The sequence below is a fragment of the Euprymna scolopes genome, chromosome 31 (genome assembly GCF_053919585.1).
Source record: "Euprymna scolopes isolate OS-2025 chromosome 31, ASM5391958v1, whole genome shotgun sequence".
Lineage (NCBI taxonomy): Eukaryota > Metazoa > Mollusca > Cephalopoda > Sepiida > Sepiolidae > Euprymna > Euprymna scolopes.
In genome coordinates, this window is record NC_136512.1 from 46,050,638 (window position 1) to 46,073,483 (window position 22,846).

Genomic DNA, 22,846 nt, shown 5'->3' on the forward strand with positions numbered 1-22,846 from the left:
CCAGGGTGATGGGAAACAATTCTCCTTAAGACAACGTTTAAACAGTTTTGTAAGGATGGGCGCTAGTTCTGATTGAAGTTTTTTGAGTACTATAATTGGAATACCGTCAGGGCTGGTTGCTTTACAGGAATCAAGGTTTTTGATTAGCTTGGCAACATCACGTACAGATATTTGTATATTACATAGCGTGTTTTCTGATACAGGAGGAAATATTGGAGGTTTGTGGCCTTGATCACAAAGGGTAGAGTTAGCTACAAAGTTCTTGGCAAAGAGTTTGGCTTTGTCCAAGTTTGATGAGATGACCTCCGGTCCATTGATGATAGTTGGGATAGAGCACACGCTTCTGTTCAGGATTCTGTTTGCTATTTGCCAAAACTGGTGGGAACCAAGCCGCTGCTCAGCTACTTTGGGCTTGACTGGACTAAGCATACAACACTCTTGCGTTCTTTTTTTACAATGGTTGCTGGCAGTTCTGAAAGCAGCTTTAGTCTCAGTACATCTATTACATTTGAAGCAATGGAAAAAGTGATTTCTGTCCGCAATGGCAGCAGCACATTCTGGAGGCTGGCTGTTAAGTTTTTGTTGGAATTTTTTCGAGGGTATGAAACGGTCTATACCTACAATTAATCATTCGATCAGGTCTGATACTATAGAGGACACATCCTTTTTAAACATGGAACGCAGAGGAAGATCCGATATAAATGTACGGAAGTTATCCCAGTCAGCCATAGTGTATCGATATACTGTAAGATGAACAATCTGTGAGGTCATAAGCAATGGAGAAATCATGACAGAACCTCCCTTCATCATTGGTCTTGTTTGAGGGAGTTAATCATTCCACATTGTGAACATTAAAGTCTCCACAAGCTGAAGGATAAGCAGATATGACATGGTCAATTTTCTCAGATATGCTTTTAAAGATAGTAACTCCACTGTTGTGGGGGTGATAGAGAACAAATATAAATGCAGTAGTTTGAGCAAGTGCAACCCAGAAGCACATATAGGGTAAGTTAAGATCTTCTCTGGAAAGCCATTTTTTATATAGGCACATATTCCATGCCCATGGCGATCTTGGGGGGTCATATTTGGAAGTTAAATTAGAGTATCCTTTAATTAAAAACTCATCTAGGGAAATAGTCTGTACAATGTCAGTTTCGCTTAGAAATAATATGTCTGGTTTAGTTTCCTGTTATTGGGTTTCAACCTCTGGAAGGTTAGAACGTAGACCCCTGATGTTAGAGAAGGAGACATGGTAGTGAGGGTCTACGTTAGAATACCTGTTTTAATAAATCTGGCCATATTTTGTGTTAAAACCATTTAAATAAAATTTATTTAAATTGTAGAAAAGAAGCCAAAACTTTGTGACCATTTTCTTCATAGCATGCAATGACAGTAGAATGAACACTGATGCAGCAACCCTGTTATAAAATGGCAATATCCAACATCTTCCCAAACTACTTTAAAATTGTGAAGGGTAAAACTAAGGAAGCAAGAAAAAACAATCGCTCTGTATAGATTTAGACCGTTTGGAAAAATTTATGATGAGTGTTCGAAGTGTTCAGTGAAATTTGCAGTTGATGACGTAAGTACTGATATTTTCTTGGTGTCTATTAAACAGTTAAACACATGGTCAGTTTTTAATAGGAAAACTCCGCTCCTTCATTATTGATTGGGGCAAAAAAGTAAAATGGCTTCAGTCTAAAAGGATTTCTCTTTCACTGATCGGGGACAATTTTTCTCTATTACTTTGTGGTAATTGCGCCAAATCCGGGGGTAATTTCTCCAACTAAAAAAAAAGTGCTCTTTATATGCGTGGTTGCCAAAAGGAGCACTTTTAGCTAGTTGGCGCTATCAACTCGGACTTGGTGGAATTACCCCAAAGTATGGTATGTAATACTATACTAATCTTATACAGAACACAGTATGTTTTGTAGGAGTATTCCAGTAAGTTAAATAAACTGCTACAAAGTGCTGAAATATTCAGCCCATTGCAGCAACTGATAATTAGCAAGATGGTGGAAATTTGGTGATTAGAAAAATCTTTATGATGTACATTAGGGTAAGTCAATTTTGGGATAGTAAGAGTGAGGGAGTGGAAAGTTGCAAATTACCAGAAAAAAATGACTAGATAATATATTTTTCCCTTAAATTTTGCCGATATTTGAAGAAATGACTTTAAATTGTGAAATAATTTAAGATTCTGCTAAGATAACGGTGTTACCGAACGATATCGACTGGTAAAATTGAGACTAGTCATTAAAGCAAATAAATTCAGTAAATATATGTAAAACTGTATTTTAATGAGAAATAGTAATGCTGTTCTTCAATAAATCGAGTAATCTATATACATACCAGCCGGCTTTTTTCAACGGGTTTCTGGGGGGAGGGGACTATATTTTAGAACTTTTTATATACTCCTGATTATAATATCGATAATTTGCGACAGGACGTCGTCTCCAGATTTATTTTGATTGACTTTTATAAAATTCACGCTATTCCATCCTCTTGTGTGTTTGTTTGTTTTTCATATAAAGGCGAAACTAATAGCAGCGAACGTCATTCACCGGCCTTCTCGGCTGGGACCTCCAGAAAAGCAATTAGCTTTCATCAATGTGGGGAAAACCTTTCATATCAAACAATTGCTATTCATTTGGAGAGCTCCCCCTTTGGGGGGAACTGGTTTTCCACAACATTGTGGTGAAACAAATTAATGAAATGGCAGAAAGCTGAACTGGCCTTCAGCCAACGTTCATTTTTGCATTCACTTAGCAAGTCAATATTTTGATTGACATCGCTAAATTTGAACGCTTTCCACTTCCTATGGTTTTTAGTGTAGAGCTCACGTTTTCTTTCACTTTCTTTTCCGCCTTCGCGTCACGGCTTCGAACCTGCCTACTAACAATTTTTTTTTTTCCAAACACTCGGGCAATGCGCATCACGGGTTTCACATTGCCTAACACTTCAAAAAAAAAAATTTTTTTTTTGCTCAACACACACCTCACAAACATCCATGCAATCCCGCTAGTCTATTATATAAAAGGCTAAATGAGCGTGAGCATCGTGTATGTCCGTGAAAGGCTTTTTCCATAGACCTTTTTGCGTCGGTTACATATATGGAGAAGTTTCGTTTTACTTCCTAGATCATAATATCTCCGATTTCTGAAAGGACGTTGTCTCTACCTTTTATTTTATTGAGTTTTAAAAAATCCCTGGTTTCCAGCGTTTGTCGTTTACGTATAAAAGCGAAACTGATCGAAGCAAAGGCATCCGCCTCCTGGCCTTCCAGGCCAGGACGTCTTGAAAGCAATTAGCTTTGATCAATATGGGGGAAACCCTTCATATCAGACAGTTGCTATTCATTTGGTCATTGCCAGAGTTCTCCTCTTTTTGGGAGGGAGCTGGTTTTCCGCAACATCGTGGGGAAACAAATACGGTAGAAAGCTGAAAGCTTAACTGGCCTACAGCCAGATTTAATTACCAACTTATTCATTTCACTATCTGCTATAGCGTAATGGTTGACTAAATTCGAACGTGTTATATCCCGTTTTGACGGTATATAATAACATGACAAAATACGCCGAGTGGAATGCGTAACAAAAGGGTTTATTCGTACTTTGAAAATAATACACAATATAAAATGGCTCTCGCCTTGAAGTTGATATACGCGTAAATGAAGGTAAAGGAAAAAGGTAACTTAATGTGTGTGAGCGGAACGCTCGTCCTGGGAGCTTGGTTAATCCTGACTACACTTGGAGAGTGTAAGCCGCGAGACGGTCGGGCTAGTGCGTACCACTGAACTGACTCCAAGACAATGCAAGACGCTCTTTTATACACCGTTTCGTATCCGATGCTATCCGTAATTATGTCCCTTATAACAGAACGCTTTACATTTCCAGTCACGTCATGGCGTAGCGAGGTAAGATGTCAAGTTTTCTTTTACTTTCTTTTCCGCCTTCGCATCACGGGTTAGTCAAAACAGGCGTCTGCCAAGAATGTGTGCTCTCCTTCATCCTATTTAACTACATCATTGACTACATTATCAACCTGGCTAGAGGAGCCTTCGTCCATCTTCAAATAAGACATTCCATGAAGTTGCGGATATATGAGGCCATAGTCAGAAGAATTCTTCTCTATGGATGTGAGACCTGGCCACTGCGCAGAGAGGATCTTTATAAACCTGAAGTCTCCGATCACTACTGCCTCCACAATATTTTGCGCATTTGCCTCTCCAACCAGATCCACTGGTTGGAAGAAGCATCAAGGTGGTCAACTTAAGACTTGGCTCGCAATGGTCAAAGTTGATTTGGAGATGGAGTCTGGTCCTCGTATTTTTGGTGTCCGTCACTGGAACCGTGAATGGCTGAATCATGCCGTCGACTCTGCTGCCAACCGACAAGGGTGGATGGCTTTGATGCAAGATACGGTTAACACTATTGGAGTCAGTTCAACCCATCCTGAGTGTGTTAATTAATAAAATGGTTGGATTTTATGTTAATTGTTTTCCTATTTTATTTCCAATTTTAATTTAGTAATTTTCATTAAAGTTGTATAACGTTTAATAACATACTTTAACCATCAGACTAATGTGCTTATGGACAAGAGGTGCTTATCTACAAGAAATGTCTGGCAAACTTCACAGCCTCATTGATTCATAATTGAAGTATATGTAATTAGCTGGTTTGAAATAAAAAAAGGGATAAGTTCCATAACCAACAACTTTATATTATCAATAGGATCAAGAAACAGCCACTTGAAACTCAACTCATATTACTTTACAAAATTGACAGCATAATGATTTTGCTTTACTGCCCATGGCACAGTTGATAGAGACGTTGAATCTCTATGGTTCCAGATGAGCATTGTCTGAAGATAGCGGTTTCAATCCTACCCAAAGCTGGCCAGAGGCTTACTTCGCCAAAACGTGGTGAGACGACAACAACTACGGATGGCAGTGATTGCTGAGAATGCAGTTAGGAGAGTTCCTATCCGTCTCGGTTATCACCTGACAAAGGCCAGAGGAATAGTTGGCCGAAACGTCGTGAAACAACAACTAATAAAAGATGAGAATAATAGTCCGCAATAAATTAATATAAATAATACTCATCTCAATAATGAATTCCAATTAAAATAATATGCAAAGCTGTGTAATCAAATGAGGCCTTCATTTGCTTCTAACCCGATCTTACGTACAGCAATTTGATGCAATATGTTCATAAAGAGGATGCATAGTTTTCTTTTATGTCTTTTTTATAACAAAAAAATTACCCGTTCTTGCCATCTTTTATAATGTTATCACTGTTTAAAGAGGTTAAAAGACGAATGTTGGAGGTGTTGATAGTAAAGGAAAGAGAATTTATTTCTAGTTATCTTTTATCTGTTTTACCTTATTTATTTTATTTTAATGAAACAAAATAACATTTCTTGGTTTAAATATTGAAATTAATATTTTTCTAACCAATTTATAGGGTAACTTTATAAAAAAAACAAAGATTTTCAATTTGTTTATGTAAATGATCTTTAATGTCAAACGGTGCAAGTAAGAGATGTAATTTTTTGTATAAGTATTTATTATACTAATACACAACTTTCCTGGGTCTAGCAAAGTTGATTTTTTTTTAAGTAGAAAATCGACCTACCTTAATGTACGTACTTGTCATGGACAAAGGTGTCATATTCAAAAAATCATGTAAAATGATCAAGAAAATCAAATTTTATGCCTAAGCGAGACAGTGATTTTTTGTCGGCCATCAAGCATAAATAAGGGGGAGACAACTCAATTTGAACTATGAAGATCAAAATCAGCCTTATAATTAATATAACACCACTCTGTATAGATTCAGAGTGTTTGGTAAAAAAAATTTCAAATCACTAAAAATAGTAAATTTTTATTTTCTGAATTAAAAAAAAGAAATCAGAGAAATCTTGTCATGAAACAATGGTGTCATGTTCGAAAAATCACGTAAATTGATCAAGTATTTTACTTGATCAATTTACGTGATTTTTCGAACATGACACCATTGTTTCATGACAAGATTTCTCTGATTTCTTTTTTTTTTTTAAATAAATGTAATTCTAAATCAGCGTCAAAAATTTAATATTTTTTTTAAATTTGGTTAACGAGCGATATAGAAATCCAAATGAGTTCCAGGTTTGAAACTTGAAAGTAAACCGTGTTACTGAGGATTCCAATGAAAATGTAGGTCAAAACATAATATCCGGATGATACTACAGAAAAATGATACTACAGAAAAAATAAGGTCCTTTTCCAGAATTCCTCTATATTAAAAAAACATAAATAAGGAAAAATCCATATGTGTGCAGTTCTAAGAAAGAAGCTTTGTTCATGGAATGTTTAGGTTTAGGCACAGACAAAGAGTGGGGGAAGTTATTGATAGTGGTTTCAACTAGACGAGTGTTTTTTGTGAAAGTTTGGCGAGGGGCGAGGGGACCATAGATTGGAGTTCAGACGAGCACTTGCCATGAAAATAATGTTTCTGTTCAGGACCCTGTTTGCTATTTGCCAAAAACTGGTGGGAACTAAGTCACTGCTCAGCTACGTTGGACTTGAAGGACTGAGCATACAACTCTCTCGCATTCTTTACTAGCAATACACACAAACAATAAAACGCTTTGGATAATCACAGATTTCAAGTGCGTTCTACTAAAATTATCATATTTTAAAAACCAAATCAATTTAAATCCTCATTTGTTCGTAAAAGAATATACTTTGAAATGAGTAAATAAATAATAATGTACATTATATATATTTTTTTTTTTACAAGGTAGTCACCACTTATCAAGGCCCAGAAGCCATTCGGAGATAAGGGTTATTGCGTGTACAGTACGTTAGTATTGGAGATTTAATAAAGTGTCTTACTTAAGGGGGGGCGGTTCATCAGGAATTTGTTTATGTTGGACTTGAAGACATCCAGGTTGTAGTCAGGTGGGAAACAGGCAAATGGAACAGAGTTCCACAGGCATGCACTTCTAAGAAAGAAGCTTTGTTCATGGAATCTACGTTTTGGTACAGATAAAGAGTAGGTAAAATTTTTGACAGTGCTTTCAGCTAGACGGGCGTTTATCGTGAAAGATTGGCGAGGGGGGACCAGAGATTTGAGCTCAGACGAGCACTTGCCATGGAAGTAATGATAAAACAAAGACATGCTCGCAACGTCTCTCCTGTGGGAGAGAAGTTGCAGGGAAGAGAAAAGGGCATCCCTCACTAAGCCACAAAACCTATTTTGTACTCTGTCAAAGCAGGATAGGCTGTTTTTAGCAGCTCCTGCCCAGATGTGGCAGCAGTATTCCATCCTTGGACGAACTTGACTTTTATATAGATAGAGAATTGCATCAGAAGTGAGATATCTAATGGAGCGGTAGAAGGATCCCACCATCTTTCCAGCGACCATTGCAACAGACTTGATGTATGTGTTACATTTCAGATCAGGAGTAAAGGTCAAGCCCAGAAGCTTGTCAAAACATGGGGCCTCCCCTGAGAGCCATCCATCTCAATTGATGCCAGATGGGATCAGAGCGTTGATGATGTAAAGATAGGAGCTTGGTTTTAGATGCATTAAAAGTAATCAGTCACCTCTTCCCCCACTGTACCAGTGGTACAGTGTACCACGCGCTCAAGATCAGAGGAGAGAAAATCAGAGAGAACTTTGTCATTTACGGCCTTTGATGGTTGTGTCATCAGCATAGATGTCAACGAATGATTTAAGTATGTGTTTTGGGAGATCATTGATGTAAATTAGGGGAGGTCGATTTTGGAACCACGGTTTCTTCTACCCAGGGAAAGATGTAAACTAATCTAAAAAGTAAAAGTGCAAAATATTTTTCTCCAAAACTTTACCGTTTTATGAGCAAATGAATTTAAACATCGAAATTATCGTATATTTTTATTTTACACCGGTGTTCAGTGATAGAAGAAATAGGTCAAATTATGACCGGGGTTGAGAAAAATCTGAAGAAAATATGTTAAATAATATACGTATATATTTCTTACTTTCGAGGCATTTTGAGTAAGTTAGCTAATAATAAATTTCAAAAAAGGCTAACACTGAATAATATTTAATTTAATTTACAATGAACATCACACACATCCGGTCTTTTTTTTTACTGGTACAATTTTCAATCTTCACCGGAAAAATCAAAACATTCGCTAATTCACACACGTGTTTACTAGTTTGCATTTCAGTTTAATACATAACTATCAAGAAACAAAAATATTTTTATAATTCTTATAAAACAATTTTATTCTTATTTTTATAATTATTTGTTTATTTTAAAGATATTTTATAATAGTAAAGATATTTTATAATAGTAAAGATATTTTATAATAGTAAAGATATTTTATAATAGTAAAGATATTTTATAATTGTAAAGATATTTTATAATAGTAAAGATATTTTATAATAGTAAAGATATTTTATAATTTTAAAGATATTTTATAATAGTAAAGATATTTTATAATAGTAAAGATATTTTATAATTTTAAAGATATTTTATAATTGTAAAGATATTTTATAATTGTAAAGATATTTTATAATAGTAAAGATATTTTATAATAGTAAAGATATTTTATAATTTTAAAGATATTTTATAATAGTAAAGATATTTTATAATTGTAAAGATATTTTATAATAGTAAAGATATTTTATAATAGTAAAGATATTTTATAATTGTAAAGATATTTTATAATTGTAAAGATATTTTATAATTGTAAAGATATTTTATAATTGTAAAGATATTTTATAATTGTAAAGATATTTTATAATAGTAAAGATATTTTATAATTTTAAAGATATTTTATAATTTTAAAGATATTTTATAATAGTAAAGATATTTTATAATTTTAAAGATATTTTATAATTGTAAAGATATTTTTTTCATTTGAAAGTTGTTTATTTTGCGTGCTTCTTGCCGTTAACATATTGCCGTTAGCAGTTTGATTTGTAATTCAGTAAGTGAATATTTATTATTTTATATTTTATCATATTTGAATTTTTTCCCTCTCAGTTTTTACTTATATAATTCCGCAATTTCCGATATTATATACGTTTTTCAGATATTTTTTTTTTTTTAAATGGTTGGGAAACAAACCAAATTTTCTACTCGCAGTGGAGATACTAATAAATTTGCTGGTCCACCTTCTATGCTTGATAAAACAGAACCCCCCACATATCGACAAGTCATACAGCACAGTTATTTCCTGGAAAATATACACCCAACCAAAAATGTGAAATGTAAAAAGGAAAATTGTCAGACCAAACACATAATCTGTAATTGCCCCCTCAAACAGAAGGTAAGTTTATTCTATTTTTCATTCTTTAAGACAATGTCATACACATTTTAAAGTAAATGAATTTCTATACTTGTATTTTAAGTAAACAAATTAAAAATCTCATACTTCTTCGTTTTATGAGAAATTGCATGAAAGTTCTGAGTCACATCTCGCATCCAATATGTGTCAAATTTGATTTTTCAGGTTCCATTGGAAGACAGAGAATATCTAAAAGACCAAAGAAACAAAATAGGACCTAAGGGCACATTTCAACTTGGTCCTATAGATAAAGCTTCCATTAAAAAATATAAAAGGAGTGCAGTGTTAGGAGAAATAGGGAACCAAGTTGGTTCATCTTCTGTTGCCTCAACATCTTATGACCAGAATGTTTCCCCTTCCCAATCAGAGAATAGCGATGGACAAGATGAAAATTTTGAGCCAGACAGATATTGTAAGAGTGATTACAGCCAATTAAAAATTCCACGGTATGCTATTGAACTAATCCGGGGTGGCGTTTCTTCAAATTTAGGAGCGAGCCTGGCAAATGCCTTCCTTTTGGATTTACATGCTATGGGCCTTCTCAACACACGTATAAACATTAACAACATCATCCTGGATAAATCAAAAATAGACAAAAAGAAAAAACTAAAGAGCATACCCTTCAAAAGCACAATGAAAAAATTGAAAATCTGGTTTGTATTGCTGTAGATAGTAGGCATGACAAAACACTTTGTTTTATCAGGAGGTGATGGAAGCGAATGGAGAAACACAAATAAGAAAAGTTAAGGGACCAGAACGCCATTTGACATTAACAGCGGAAATAGGCTGTGATAAAAAGGGAGTTATCCCTAATACTAATGCAACTGGTGTTGTTTTAGCAGAAGAAGTTGCAAGTGTTTTAAAAGAATATAAGAGTGAGACTACATTGAAGGCTGTGCTTTTAGACAACACCAATACAAACACTGGCTGTGAATCTGGGCTTGTCACATCTCTAGAAAAAATATTAAACAGGAAGTTACACACTATTGGTTGCTCCCTCCATCAGAATGAGCTTCATTTCAGGGCGTTATTTAAATGGATCGATGGTAATACACAAAGCCCAACATCATTTACTGGGCCAATTGGAAAATTGTGTGGTAATAATTTCAATCATTTGCCCCAGGTTGAATTTCCACCAATAAGTAGTCCTTTGGATATCAATTATTCTGTACTGATAGACATTGATGATCTGAGTGACGACCAAAGACTAATTTTAGAATATGCAGTAGGAATCTCACGAGGAAGGTTGATCCAAAATATGCTGCATGGAGGATTGGGCCTTTAAATAAAGCCAGATGACTAACTCTAGCAATTCGACTAATGTGTTTATGGACCCGGCAGATTTATCCTCAAACACTGTTTGATAAAATGCACACGTTGGTTAAATTTATTGTTGAAATGTATGCTTGGTTTGAAATTAAGAGACAATAAATTTCATAACCAGCAACTATACATTTTCAATATGATTCAGAGAATTAAGCAGCAGCCACAAGAAATCCAAACAGTTGCATTTAAAAATATTCAATACAATGCTTTTGCTCTATTGCCAGAAAATATTTTTCTATGCAATGGTCAAATGGATTTGAAAGAAGACACAAGCATATTTGCAAAAGTTTTATGTCGAGAAATGAGGCCTTCTTTCGATTCAAAAGGATCTTATGTAGAACACTATGAAATGATGCAACAATAATCATTGCTAACATTTGTGTGTGGTTTGACATTTTTTATGAATCTGTTTTAAAATTAGTGTATAAATTTGAACCTAAGATTACCTATGATAAATATAAGTATTAGAGCATTTTAATTAACAATTGTAGTTTTTAAAAATTGATTCACTTATAAATTCCAAGCACATTTCATTCTATTCCTTCATTAATAATTATGACCTTTCACACACATTTTAATTTTATGTTTTTATGGAAATCGTTCCAGACAAGGCATGAAGCCACTTTATGTAAGGATCTAAAAAATATTTTAAGGTCAAAATCTTGCTAATAATATGCATAAGATGGAAAAGATTCTGACCCAGAATTACTTTTTATAACTTGCATCCTCAGTTTATGCTTTCAACTGAAGATTATATGCAGCCGGGGGGGGGGGGGGAGATTCACCTTTTTATATTAATTTTAACATATTTCTTTCCTTTTTACTAAAATGATTAATCTAATAACTTTGTTTGGACTGAAATTGTAAACTTTTATAACATTGTCTAAAAAGCAACGATTTTTTCAACGCGTCTAATAAGACAATCTTTAAAGTTAAATGCTCATCCAACCATGAAAGATGGCAAATTTTTTTATATTAGTACTCATCATAACACACAATTTTCCCTGCGTAGAAGGTTTTGATTTTCTAGAAAAAGTTAAAAATCGACCTCCCCTAATGTAGATCAGGAAGAGAGTTGGGCCCAGGATGGATCCCTCAGGAACTCCAGCATTATTTCATGATTTCTGCCCATCAACCACTACTCTTATGAGCCTATCAGAGAGAAATGATTTAATAATTGAAAAAACATTTCCAGTTATACCGTAGCTGGAAATCTTGTGAAGTAGGTCCTTATGCCATACCTTATCGAAAGCCTTTGATATGTCAAGAGCAATTACCCTAGAAAGGAAGCCTTTGTCAAGAGATTTGCTAAATCCTATGAGATATAACCGTTAGCACATCTGCTGTAGATCTGGCAGAACGGAAACCATATTGCATGTCACTAAGAAGGTTATTTCTTGACTACTTCTCTAGTTAATATGGATTCCAGCAACTTACTCATGACACACAGGAAACTTATTGGTCTGTACTGAGAGGGAGACGACTTATCACCTGAATTCTTAAGTACAGGGCATACTGATGAGGTTTTCCAAGGTGTTGGAAAGCACTTCTCCTTAAGACAACGCTTAAACAGTTTTGTAAGTATGGGGGCAAGTTCTGGTTGAAGCTTTTTCAGCACTATAATTGGAATGCTTTCAGGGCCAGTTGCTTTACTGGAATCAAGGTTCTTGATTAGCTTGGCGACCTCACGCACAGATATTTGTATGTTACATAGCATGTTGTCTGTTATAGGAGGAAATACAGGGAGTTGATGGCCTTCGTCGTATAGGGTAGAATTAGCTGCAAAGTTCTTGGCAAATAGTTTAGCTTTGTCTGATGCTGACAAGATGACCTCTGGTTCGTTGATAATGGTTGGGATAGAACGCACACTTCTGTTCAGGATCCTATTTGTTATTTGACAAAACTGGTGGGAACCAAGCCGTTGATCAGCTACTTTGGATTTAACAGACTGGGCATATAGCTCTCTTTAAAGCAAATAAAGTGATAAAAATGTTAACATCATAAAACAGCATTTTCAGTAAGATTTTGTGATGACCCCCCCTCCTCCCCCAGATTTGTAAATACCCATACTGCGCTTGTATTTTTGTCTTGAAATTTAGAAAATAACTAGAAGAGATATAATTTTTAATAGTTTGGGCTGTCCGAAAATCTTTTGCCTGCTCATTTTTTTGTTGTGTCAAAACAAAAAAAAAAAATAACTTAAACATAAACGAGTATGGAAAATTTTGAAAAAAATTTTCTTCGGACACTCATCGTTAAATAAAGCAATCTTTTTACTGTTTTTAGGCAGTCTTGCAGTTAAGTCCAGGCAAAGTTCAACAACTCTAGAAGAGTCGCATCAGTATTTTACACCGTCAAATCACAAATATTACAAATTATTAGTTTTAAAATAAAAATAAAAATTATTAAAGTTTTAAAATAAAAAATATGTAATTAATATAAAAAAAATATTTTCATATTGGAAGTAAGCACTTGATTAAATAAAGTAAACAAGCAAAGTGTACATTTTTATATATTTATAACTATTTATTTAACAGAAAAATGAAACCATTTGTTGTTTGTCTATAAATGGGCCAGAAAAAAATTTTTACAAGAAAAATCTGAAAAAAATCTTTATAATGTACGTACTTGTCACTGCATGAAGATGTCATATTCCAAAAATCACTTAAATCAATCAAGTAGTTTTTTTTTTATTTAAGAAAATCAAATATTATCACACAGTTTATCAAAGATTTGCTCCACGCCATCTTGTTTGAAGGTTAACGACACTGACGACACCTGGCGGAAATATGGTGGAAATATGGGATCAACAAGGGCAGACCATCGACTTCTTTTTATTTTTTTTTCTTAAATGTCGAAAACAGTTTTTTTTTTTTTCGTTTGAAAACAGACTTTAATAAGCGAACATGAAAAACTTAGATGAAAATATAAAAGATAAATCAATCAAGTATTTTTTTTTAAGAAAATGAAATTTTTGTATTATAAAAAAAGTGTTTGACATTTTGTTTTTCATGTTCGCTTAATAAAGTCTATTTAAAAAAAAACTATTTTAGACATTCTTTTTAGGAAAAGAAGTCGTTATGTTAATTTATTATTTTTTATTTGTATTATAAAAAATGTGTTTTCGACATTTCAGAAAAAATTTTTTTAAAAAGTCGATGGTCTGCCTTTGCTGATCCCATATTTCCATGTTTTCGCCAGGTGTCATCAACCCTCAAATAAGATGGCGTGGAGCAAATCTTCGATAAACCATGTGATAATATTTGATTTTCTTAAATAAAAAATACTTGATCGATTTACGCGATTTTTGGAATATGACATCTTCATGCAGTGACAAGTACGTACATTTTTTTCGGCCCATTTACAGACAAGCACCAGCAATTTTTAGAAAGTGTATTATTGTCTTACCAGAAAAACAAACAAAATAAAATCTGAAGTAATCAACTACGTAACAAAATATAAATTTATTTATACAAAATAAGGTGCTAATGCAGAAAGTGATCCGCGCTATTTTTTAAATCGTATTTCCATGTTTAATTAAAGTTTTATATGTTTTTTTTATTCAATTGTAAGGTTAAAGTACAGAATAGGAACAAAACACCCTCCCCTCCCCATGTAAAGAATGGCTTTTTAAATTTAAACATTATTATTTCAGCACGGATCACTCTCTGCATGAGTACCCAAAATAAAATAATTTTGAAAATTAAAAATTTCTTTAAAAAGTGTTTTGTTGTCTTATGCTTTTAATAATTTGTGGAAATGCGTGTCCTTTCTCACGCCGTATCCACAACACTTCCATTAGATGGGAATGGAACAAATTTTCATATTTATTTATATTAATTATTATATAATATATTTTATATTAATTACATATTTTTTATTTTAAAACTAATAATTTGTAATATTTGTGATTTGACCGTGTAAAATACTGATCTGACCCTTCTAGAGTTGTCGAACTTTGCCGGGACTTAACTGCAAGACTGCCTGTTTTTACTCATTAAAAGTATAATTGTAACTTATTTCCTCTTGCAGAACTGATCAATTTAGAATCATGATACCTGAAAAAAAAATCGTTCTATTTAAAAAAATATATGGTACTCATGCAATGCACTTATTGATCCGTGCTGAAATAATAACATTATTATTATTATTAACATTGGGAGAGGAGGGTGTTTTGTTCCTATTCTGTACTTTAACCTTACAATTGAATAAAAAAACATCATAAAACTTTAATTAAACTTGGAAATACGATTTAAAAAATAGCGCGGATCATTAAGTGCATTAGCACCATATATATATATATATATATATATTATATATTAGGTACCTCCAATGCGCGCCACAGTTTTAACCCCCCCCCCTGTATGTAACTGTAATTAATTTATTATCATCTTAACTTTTTTTACTATTTAAAAGAAGCTTCGTTGCAAGTCTATAAATGGTCCACAAGTAATCTTTTTTACTATAAAACTCTGAAAAAAATCTTTATAATGTACGTATTTTTCACTGCATGAAAATGTCATATTCCAAAAATCACTTAAATTGATCAAGTAGTTTTTTTATTTATTTAAGAAAATCAAATATTATGAGACATTTTATCGAAGAAAAGCTTCACGCCATCTTGTTTTTGAATGATACACTGCTAGCGACACCTATTGGGAATGTTTGTAATATAAGATCAGCAATCGACTTTCCAAAAAAAATTGGAAAATTAAGACATTTATAAGTTTTTGAGGATGTTGAAAACGAAAATAAAGTTTAAAATTCCAGCAAACAAGTAGTTTCCAAGATATGAAGAAATGTTTGTTTAAAGAAAGTGGGGGATCACTTTTCTATAATAATTTAACGTATAATGATCACCGTCTTTATGGCCACCACTAGTGTATAATGACACGGCCACCGAGAGTAAGAAGAAGAAGGCCTGTTAACTGAAAAATGCCTGCAGGCAATGTAGGTAAGATTTGTCAAACTGTCAGTACTATATGAGGGCTATTTGAAAAAGAGCAATAAAACATTTTTAAAAAGAAAAAGGAACACAGTTCGATTACTACTTCAGCTGAACTTTATTTAATATAAAATATAAACATTATCTAATTTTACAAAATTAAGTAATTTTAAAGCAATATACAATTTAATACTGATAAAACTGAATTATGAATTTAGGGAACAAACAATTAAAGAAACATTAAACAAATATTTTTTGGCCTTCGGAACAAGATCAGTGTAGTATCTGTTTTGATGCTACACTTTACCTTTTCTGTCTTCGATCGGTGGAGGAGAAATCTTTCATGACTGAGATTATTTTTGTTCCTATCCAGAGTGCCCCTTATTGGGAAGCTGGATTTTCTCCACAAGATTATATGTTGAAATATTTAAATAACTATTACTTTAAATACAGAAATTATATTTAAAGTTTTGTTTTCTGTTCTTCTATGTCCATTTTTTCCCCATGTTTTTCATCAAAATGTGTAGCATATTAGTTGTCTCACAAGCTATCATCAGTGATTGCTCACTGGCAGTAACCGTGGTGTTCCCTGGAGACTGAGTGACAACAAGTCTCCCCAGATTTCCCGTGTTCTCCACCTTTTGACCACTTGTGCAGATGATTGCATGTTATCGCAACAGCCGTTGTCACTGATTTCTCACCCATTGGTGTTTCCTGGAGTTTGGGTGACAAAGTGCTTCCCCAAAGTACCAGATTTGAACTGCACACTTCCAGTGGAGATTTGGTCAGTACTCTCTCACCTCGGTCTTTCCATCCTCCCTGACCCTTCACAACTAGTTGGTGTGGTGTGGCGCCAATCGATGTTATCTACACCAGTTTTTTTTATTATTATTATTACTATTATTATTATGATAATAATAAGGGTGCTTGTGCAGTGTACGCTCATGTATTTTAAATATTATTTTCACGCTAAATTAAATTTTAGGTTTGTATTACTGTACACATAGATTCGAAAAAATTGTCAGAAAACAAATATATCACAAATAAATGTTATCAAAGGCAAGATAAGTTAGTCTTCTACCTATCTGGGAAGGTTTTTCTTCGAAAATCATACAATGTTTATCAATATATTTTAAAAAGAAAAATGTCGGCATGTTTGTAACTTTGCTTTTAATAATATTTATTTGTTATATATTTGTTTTTTGATAACTTTTTCGAATCTATGTGTACAGTAATACAAACCCAAAAATTGTTTGTTTTGCAGTAAAAAAAATATAAATAAAATGAAATATTCGACTTTCTCCAATAAAAATAAAAGTTCAAACACGAATTCACTTACGATATTTTGATTAAAATTATCCCACATGTGCAATTATAATAATTATTTTCCGAATGGAGAATTGTCATTCTTCCTTAGAACATAAATGGACAATCGGTAACACATGTTGGTAGCCATATTTTTTTATGACTGTTAGCATGACCACGTGGTTGAATACCGGAAGTTGTCTATACCTACAAGTTAATTAGGAAGTGACGTTATGCTGTCATATGCATTTTTTGCATCGGCCTTCTTTCTCGGTAGTCACGATAATGCTCACCCACTTTATGTTCACTACTAGTGTTAAACGAGTAGCTTCCAAGATATGAAGAATTTTACGTAAATTGAGCATCCACACGTTGACGCTCCTCCAACAAAAATTCGGCAAATGTGTATTTCAGCGGCGTAAATTCAAGTTTTACACTAGTGGGTGATCATTATACGTTAAATTATTATAGAAAAGTGATCCCCCACTTTCTTTAAACTAACATTTCTTCATATCTGAGAAACTACTCGTTTGCTGGAATTTTAAACTTTATTTTCGTTTTCAACATCCTCAAAAACTTATAAATGTCTTAATTTTCCAATTTTTTTTCTATAGCGTGGAAAGTCGATTGTCTGCCCCTTGCTGATCTTATATTACAAACATTCCCAATAGGTGTCGCTAGCAGTGTCATTCAAAAACAAGGTGGCGTGAAGCTTTTCTTCAATAAAATGTCTCATAATATTTGATTTTCTTAAAAAAAAAAAAAAAAACTACTTGATCGATTTAAATGATTTTTGGAATATGACATCTTCATGCAGTGACAAGTACGTACATTATAAAGATTTTTTTCAGATTTTTATAGTAAAAAAGATTACTTATGGACTATTTATATAGACTTGCACCGAAGCTTCAAATAAACTGTTAATATGCTTAAAAAAATTTTTACAGCTTACAAAAATAATGAAAATGCGAGACAAAAATCGTGTTTACATTATCGACGCATTAAAACAACGTTCCTATGTATTAACGTGTTTTTAGCCGTTGGCACATCTGTTTTAAAAATCTAGCAAAAATCAAATAATAGTTATATTTACCTGAAATTTTCGATATCTATTCATTATTAAATAAACAAATAAACTTACATATTAAAAGTAGGTTTCGTTAAATATATTAGAGGATTTTTTTAGGTGTTCTACCTAAAAACATACAGTGTTTACCGATGTATTGGAAAATTCAAGATGGCGCCTGACTCTCTCTTAACACGGTAAGTTTGAGAAAAGGTGTTATAAATAAAAAACTAGACAAAATACTGTTAAAAACTCGCTCAATATATGTTACCGTGACATAGGTTGACATATATTCGGCGGCTTTTTAACAGTATTTTGTCTAGTTTTTTTTTTTTTATTTATAACACCTTTTCCCAAACTTACTGTGTTAAAGAGAGAATCAGGCGCCATCTTGAATTTTCCAATACATCGGTAAACACTGTTTTTCAAGCTGAATAAACATGGTACATTGAATAAAAACACAAAAAAATATATCCAGTTAGGTAGAAAAGTAACTTATCTTGCCTTTGATAATATTTATTTGTTATATATTTGTTTTTTTGACAACTTTTTCGAATCTATGTGTACAGTAATACAAACCCCCCAAAAATATATCCAGTTTGGTAGAAAAGTAACTTATCTTGCCTTTGATAACATTTATTTGGGGTTTGTATTACTGTACACATAAGATTCGAAAAGTTGTCAAAAACAACAAACAAATATATAACAAATAAATGTTATCAAAGGTAAGATAAGTTACTTTTCTTCCAAACTGGATATATTTTTCGTGTTTTTATTCAATGTAACATTGGTACTGGTCGCGATTTGAGTTCCATGCCGAACACCATAAAAAAAACACTGACTTCTCCCTACGCATGAGCAAAAGGACATGTTTTAGTTGCCATAGTAACTAAACGATCATGAATTTTTATCGACTTTTTATAAGTTTTACTGTTTATGAACATTGAAATAAAAGAAATTACTACACATTTATTAATAATATCTCACTTTTATCGCCTTTGTGTTTAATCACATTTATCGACTTTTTCTTTTTAAATAGCATTTTCTTTTTAAATGACGACGTTTTTACTGTTTATGAATATTAAAAGAAAAATAATTACTAAACATTTATGGTATTCCGGCATAAAGCTCGAGACAATAGTCTCTAACCCCCTTTCACAACAAAAGGAACTAATTTCCTTATACACCGCTTTTGGTTACTATGGGAACAGCTAATTTTTGTGATGATTCGCTTTTTAATAATAAACACATTTTATTATTTTAAATATTAATATTTATTTTTAATAATAAACACATTTTATTTTATTTTAAATATTAATATTTATTTTTAATAATAAACTACACTGATTAATATCCCAAAAACTACTTTTTTTGTGACAAATTTAAATGCGCTTGCTTGCATGTATAGAAATGGCCACCACCACCACCGATAACAAAGAATTACATTGCTTAATATGAATACTGAGAATACTCCAAAAAACACAGGTCAGCTGCTGCAGGTATAACATCATCAACAATTTTCTCCATAAGTGCAGGACTGCAGCAGAACGCGTACGATTTTTCGATTAATTAGCGGCAGTACTAATAATTTGTGCGGGTTTTCAGATCAAATAATAATTAAAAAAAAAATCAACAATAATAATAAAAAAAAATCGACAATAATAAAAAAAAATCAACAATAATAAAAAAACAAAATAGATTTTATTGGTTTATTCCTCGAATCACAAAAATTAATAAATAAAAAATCCTGTATATTGTAGGCTACAATAAATGTTTGAAGCCAAATCTTTCAGCAAAAAAGGCCAAATTCAAAGACAAAACCACATTTTTTAGATAAAAAAAAGGCCAAAAAAGTCAAATTTTAACTTTTTCTTTAATAATTACTATTAAACAAATATTGTTTTACTTTTAAAATGTCCTGTATATTGTTTATTATTAAAAATCGAATCATCATTATTATCATTCATCATTATTATTAAAAATCGAATCATCACAAAAATTAACTGTTCCCATAGTAACCAAAAGCGGTGTATATGGAAATTAGTTCCTTTTGTTGTGAAAGGGGGTTAGAGACTATTGTCTCGAGCTTTATGCCGGAATACCACATTTATTAATAAAAAAATGGGTGCTAGTGCACTTATGATCCGCGCTATATTTTAAATCGTATTTCTAACTTTAATTAAAGTTTAAATAAACAAACGTAAGTATTATTCTATCACCATTTTGTGGTACTAGTGCAGTGCACTTATTGATCCGTGTTGAAATAACGTTATTATTTTAAAAGCCATTCTTAACATGGGGAGGGTGTTTTGTACCTATTCTCTACTTTAACCTTACAATTGAATAAAAAAAAACCCATTAAACTTTAATTAAACTTAGAAATACGATTTAAAATATAGCGCGGATCATCACTGAACACTGCACTAGCAGTAGCGCCCATTTTTTTTATATTAATAAATGTTTAGTAATTATTTTTCTTCTAATATTCATCAACAGTAAAAACGTCGTCATTTAAAAAGAAAATGCTATTTAAAAAAAAGAAAAAGTCGATAAAAGTGACACATAAACAGTAAAACAGTAAAAAAAAGTCGATAAAAGTGATTAAAAATAAAGGCGATAAAAGTGAGATATTATTAATAAACGTGTAGTAATTGCTTTTATTTCAATATTCATAAACAGTAAAACTTATAAAAGTCGATAAAAATTCATGATCGTTTAGTTACTATGGCAACTAAAACATGTCCTTTATGCGTAGGGAGAAGTCAGTGTTTTTTTTTTATGGTGTTCGGCAGGGAACTCAAATCGCGACCAGTACCAACATGTTTATTCAGCTCGAAAAACATACAGTGTTTACCGATGTATTGGAAAATTCAAAATGGCGCTCGACTCTCTTTAACACGGTAAGTTTGGAAAAAGGTGTTATAAATAATAAACTAGACAAAATACTATTTAAAAACCACCGAATATATGTCAAGTTATGTCACGGTAACATATCTTGAGCGAATTTCTAACAGTATTTTGTCTAGTTTATTATTTATAACACCTTTTCCCGAACTTACCGTGTTAAAGAGAAAGTCGGGCGCCATTTTGAATTTTGCAATAGATCAGTAAACACTGTATGCTCTTCGAGCTGAATAAACATGTTAAATTGAATAAAACCACCAAAACTATATCCAGTTTTGGTTGAAAAGTAACTTATCTTGCCTTTGATAACATTTATTTGTTATATATTTGTTTTTTGACAACTTTTTCGAATCTGTGTAGTAATACAAACCCAACTTTAATTAAACGTGGAAATACAATTTCAAAAATAGCGCGGATCAGTAAGTGCATTAGCACTGCTTTTTCGAATCTGTGCAGTAATACAAACTCGTGTGCTGTTTTAAGTATTATTTACAAGTTAAATTCAATTTTTACGATATTTCTTTTATGTAAAAGTACAGAATAGTTAGAAAACACTCTGTCCTCCCATGTTCAGAATATGTTTCTAAATAACGTTATTATTTCAGCCAAGATGCAAAAGTACCAAATCGTAAATTTTTATTAGTTAAAAATCAATTTTACGTGCTTTTTTCGAATATAAAATCTGTCTCTTGACAAGATTTTCTGTATTTTGCTTTTTTAAAATAGGTGTAATTCCAAGCATCTTTTTCAAAATATGTGCAAGCTGACATTTTTATTCAACCTGAATCATTAAGAATGGTTGAGTATTTGTTATGACAAACAAAAAAGGATAAAAAATAAAAAAAATGCAACAACTGTTAACAACTAACACATATCCAAATATTTTTCCTTCAAGAATTGCTTCAGTGGAATAGATTTCGAATAGTCAATCAACATTAAAATAGTATTTCAATATTTCAATAATGCTACTAACCTGTGTAATTTTGTAACGACGTTTAAAGAAATGCGGGAAACTAAACTTGAACATTAAAAAATTCGTTACAAAAACAAAAGTGGTAAAACATTCCTTATAGACGTATTTCGATTGTACATTTAAATTATACCGTTTTAATAGGCTTATATAAAATAAAACAGTACTCTGCATAATTTGACCCGAATTCTCGTGATTTCCCGTCGAGCGAGACCGGCAATCATCGGTGTCAACCAAGCGGCGTAACAGACGCAGACTAAGGAAGGAAAAAAGCAAAACAAACCGAAAAAAAAAAAATAAATAAATAAATAAAATGCAAATTATCAAAAAAATAACCAAAAAACCTACATTGAAAAAAGCAAATATGTTTATTCAATTTATTTTAGTATTTATTTTTTTGCAAAATATTTATCAACAGCAAGTTATCTAAATATTGGGTACTAGTGCAGAGTGATCCGCCGGATGATCACTCTGCACTGATCACTGATCCGGACGTAAATAATAACGTTATCATTTAAAAAGCTATTCTTAACATGGAGAGGGGAGAGTGTTTTGTACATATTCTATACTTCAACCTTACAATTGAATAATAAAAAAAATATACCATTAAACTTGGAAATACGATTTAAAAAATTGCGCGGATCACTCTCTGCACTAGCACCAAATATTGTTATCTCCAAGAAAAGGGGCCAGACTGTAGTTTAGGTGGAAAAATAATCTCGAACCCTTTATCACATAAAAGGAACTAATTTCCCTAATCACCGGTACGTTACTATGTCAATAATATATAAACAATATTGGTATTTCAGAAGTTGTTTTTGAAAACAACTTTTTTAAAAAAACTTCTATTTATATTGCTTTTAATTAAAATAAAAAAGATTTTCGTAGGTTACAATTATGAAAAGTTCTATTCATATTTAAATGTCTTATATGTTCCGTGTTTTTTTTTTTTATGAATACCTTTTTTAATGAAGGTGCTAATGCAGAGAGTGATCCGCGCTATTT

The 22,846-nt window shown here is 32.3% G+C and overlaps 1 protein-coding gene across 6 annotated transcripts in view; it reads right to left on the bottom strand.

The window, feature by feature from the left end:
- LOC145255730 (leucine-rich repeat protein 1-like) overlaps positions 1-22,568 on the bottom strand; it is a 40,429-nt gene extending 17,861 nt beyond the window's left edge. For 3 of the 6 annotated variants that reach the window (XM_080114344.1, XM_080114340.1, XM_080114346.1), the window contains exon 1: positions 21,845-22,094. In XM_080114344.1, the coding sequence (XP_079970470.1) occupies positions 21,845-22,015 (171 nt within the window). In that variant the 5' untranslated portion in view covers positions 22,016-22,094. Of the gene's footprint in view, positions 1-7,855; positions 7,899-16,935; positions 17,035-21,844; positions 22,095-22,445 lie in introns of those variants that run through there. The other 3 variants (XM_080114343.1, XM_080114341.1, XM_080114342.1) reach the window with 3 other exon arrangements.
- Positions 22,569-22,846: the final 278 nt, after the last annotated feature.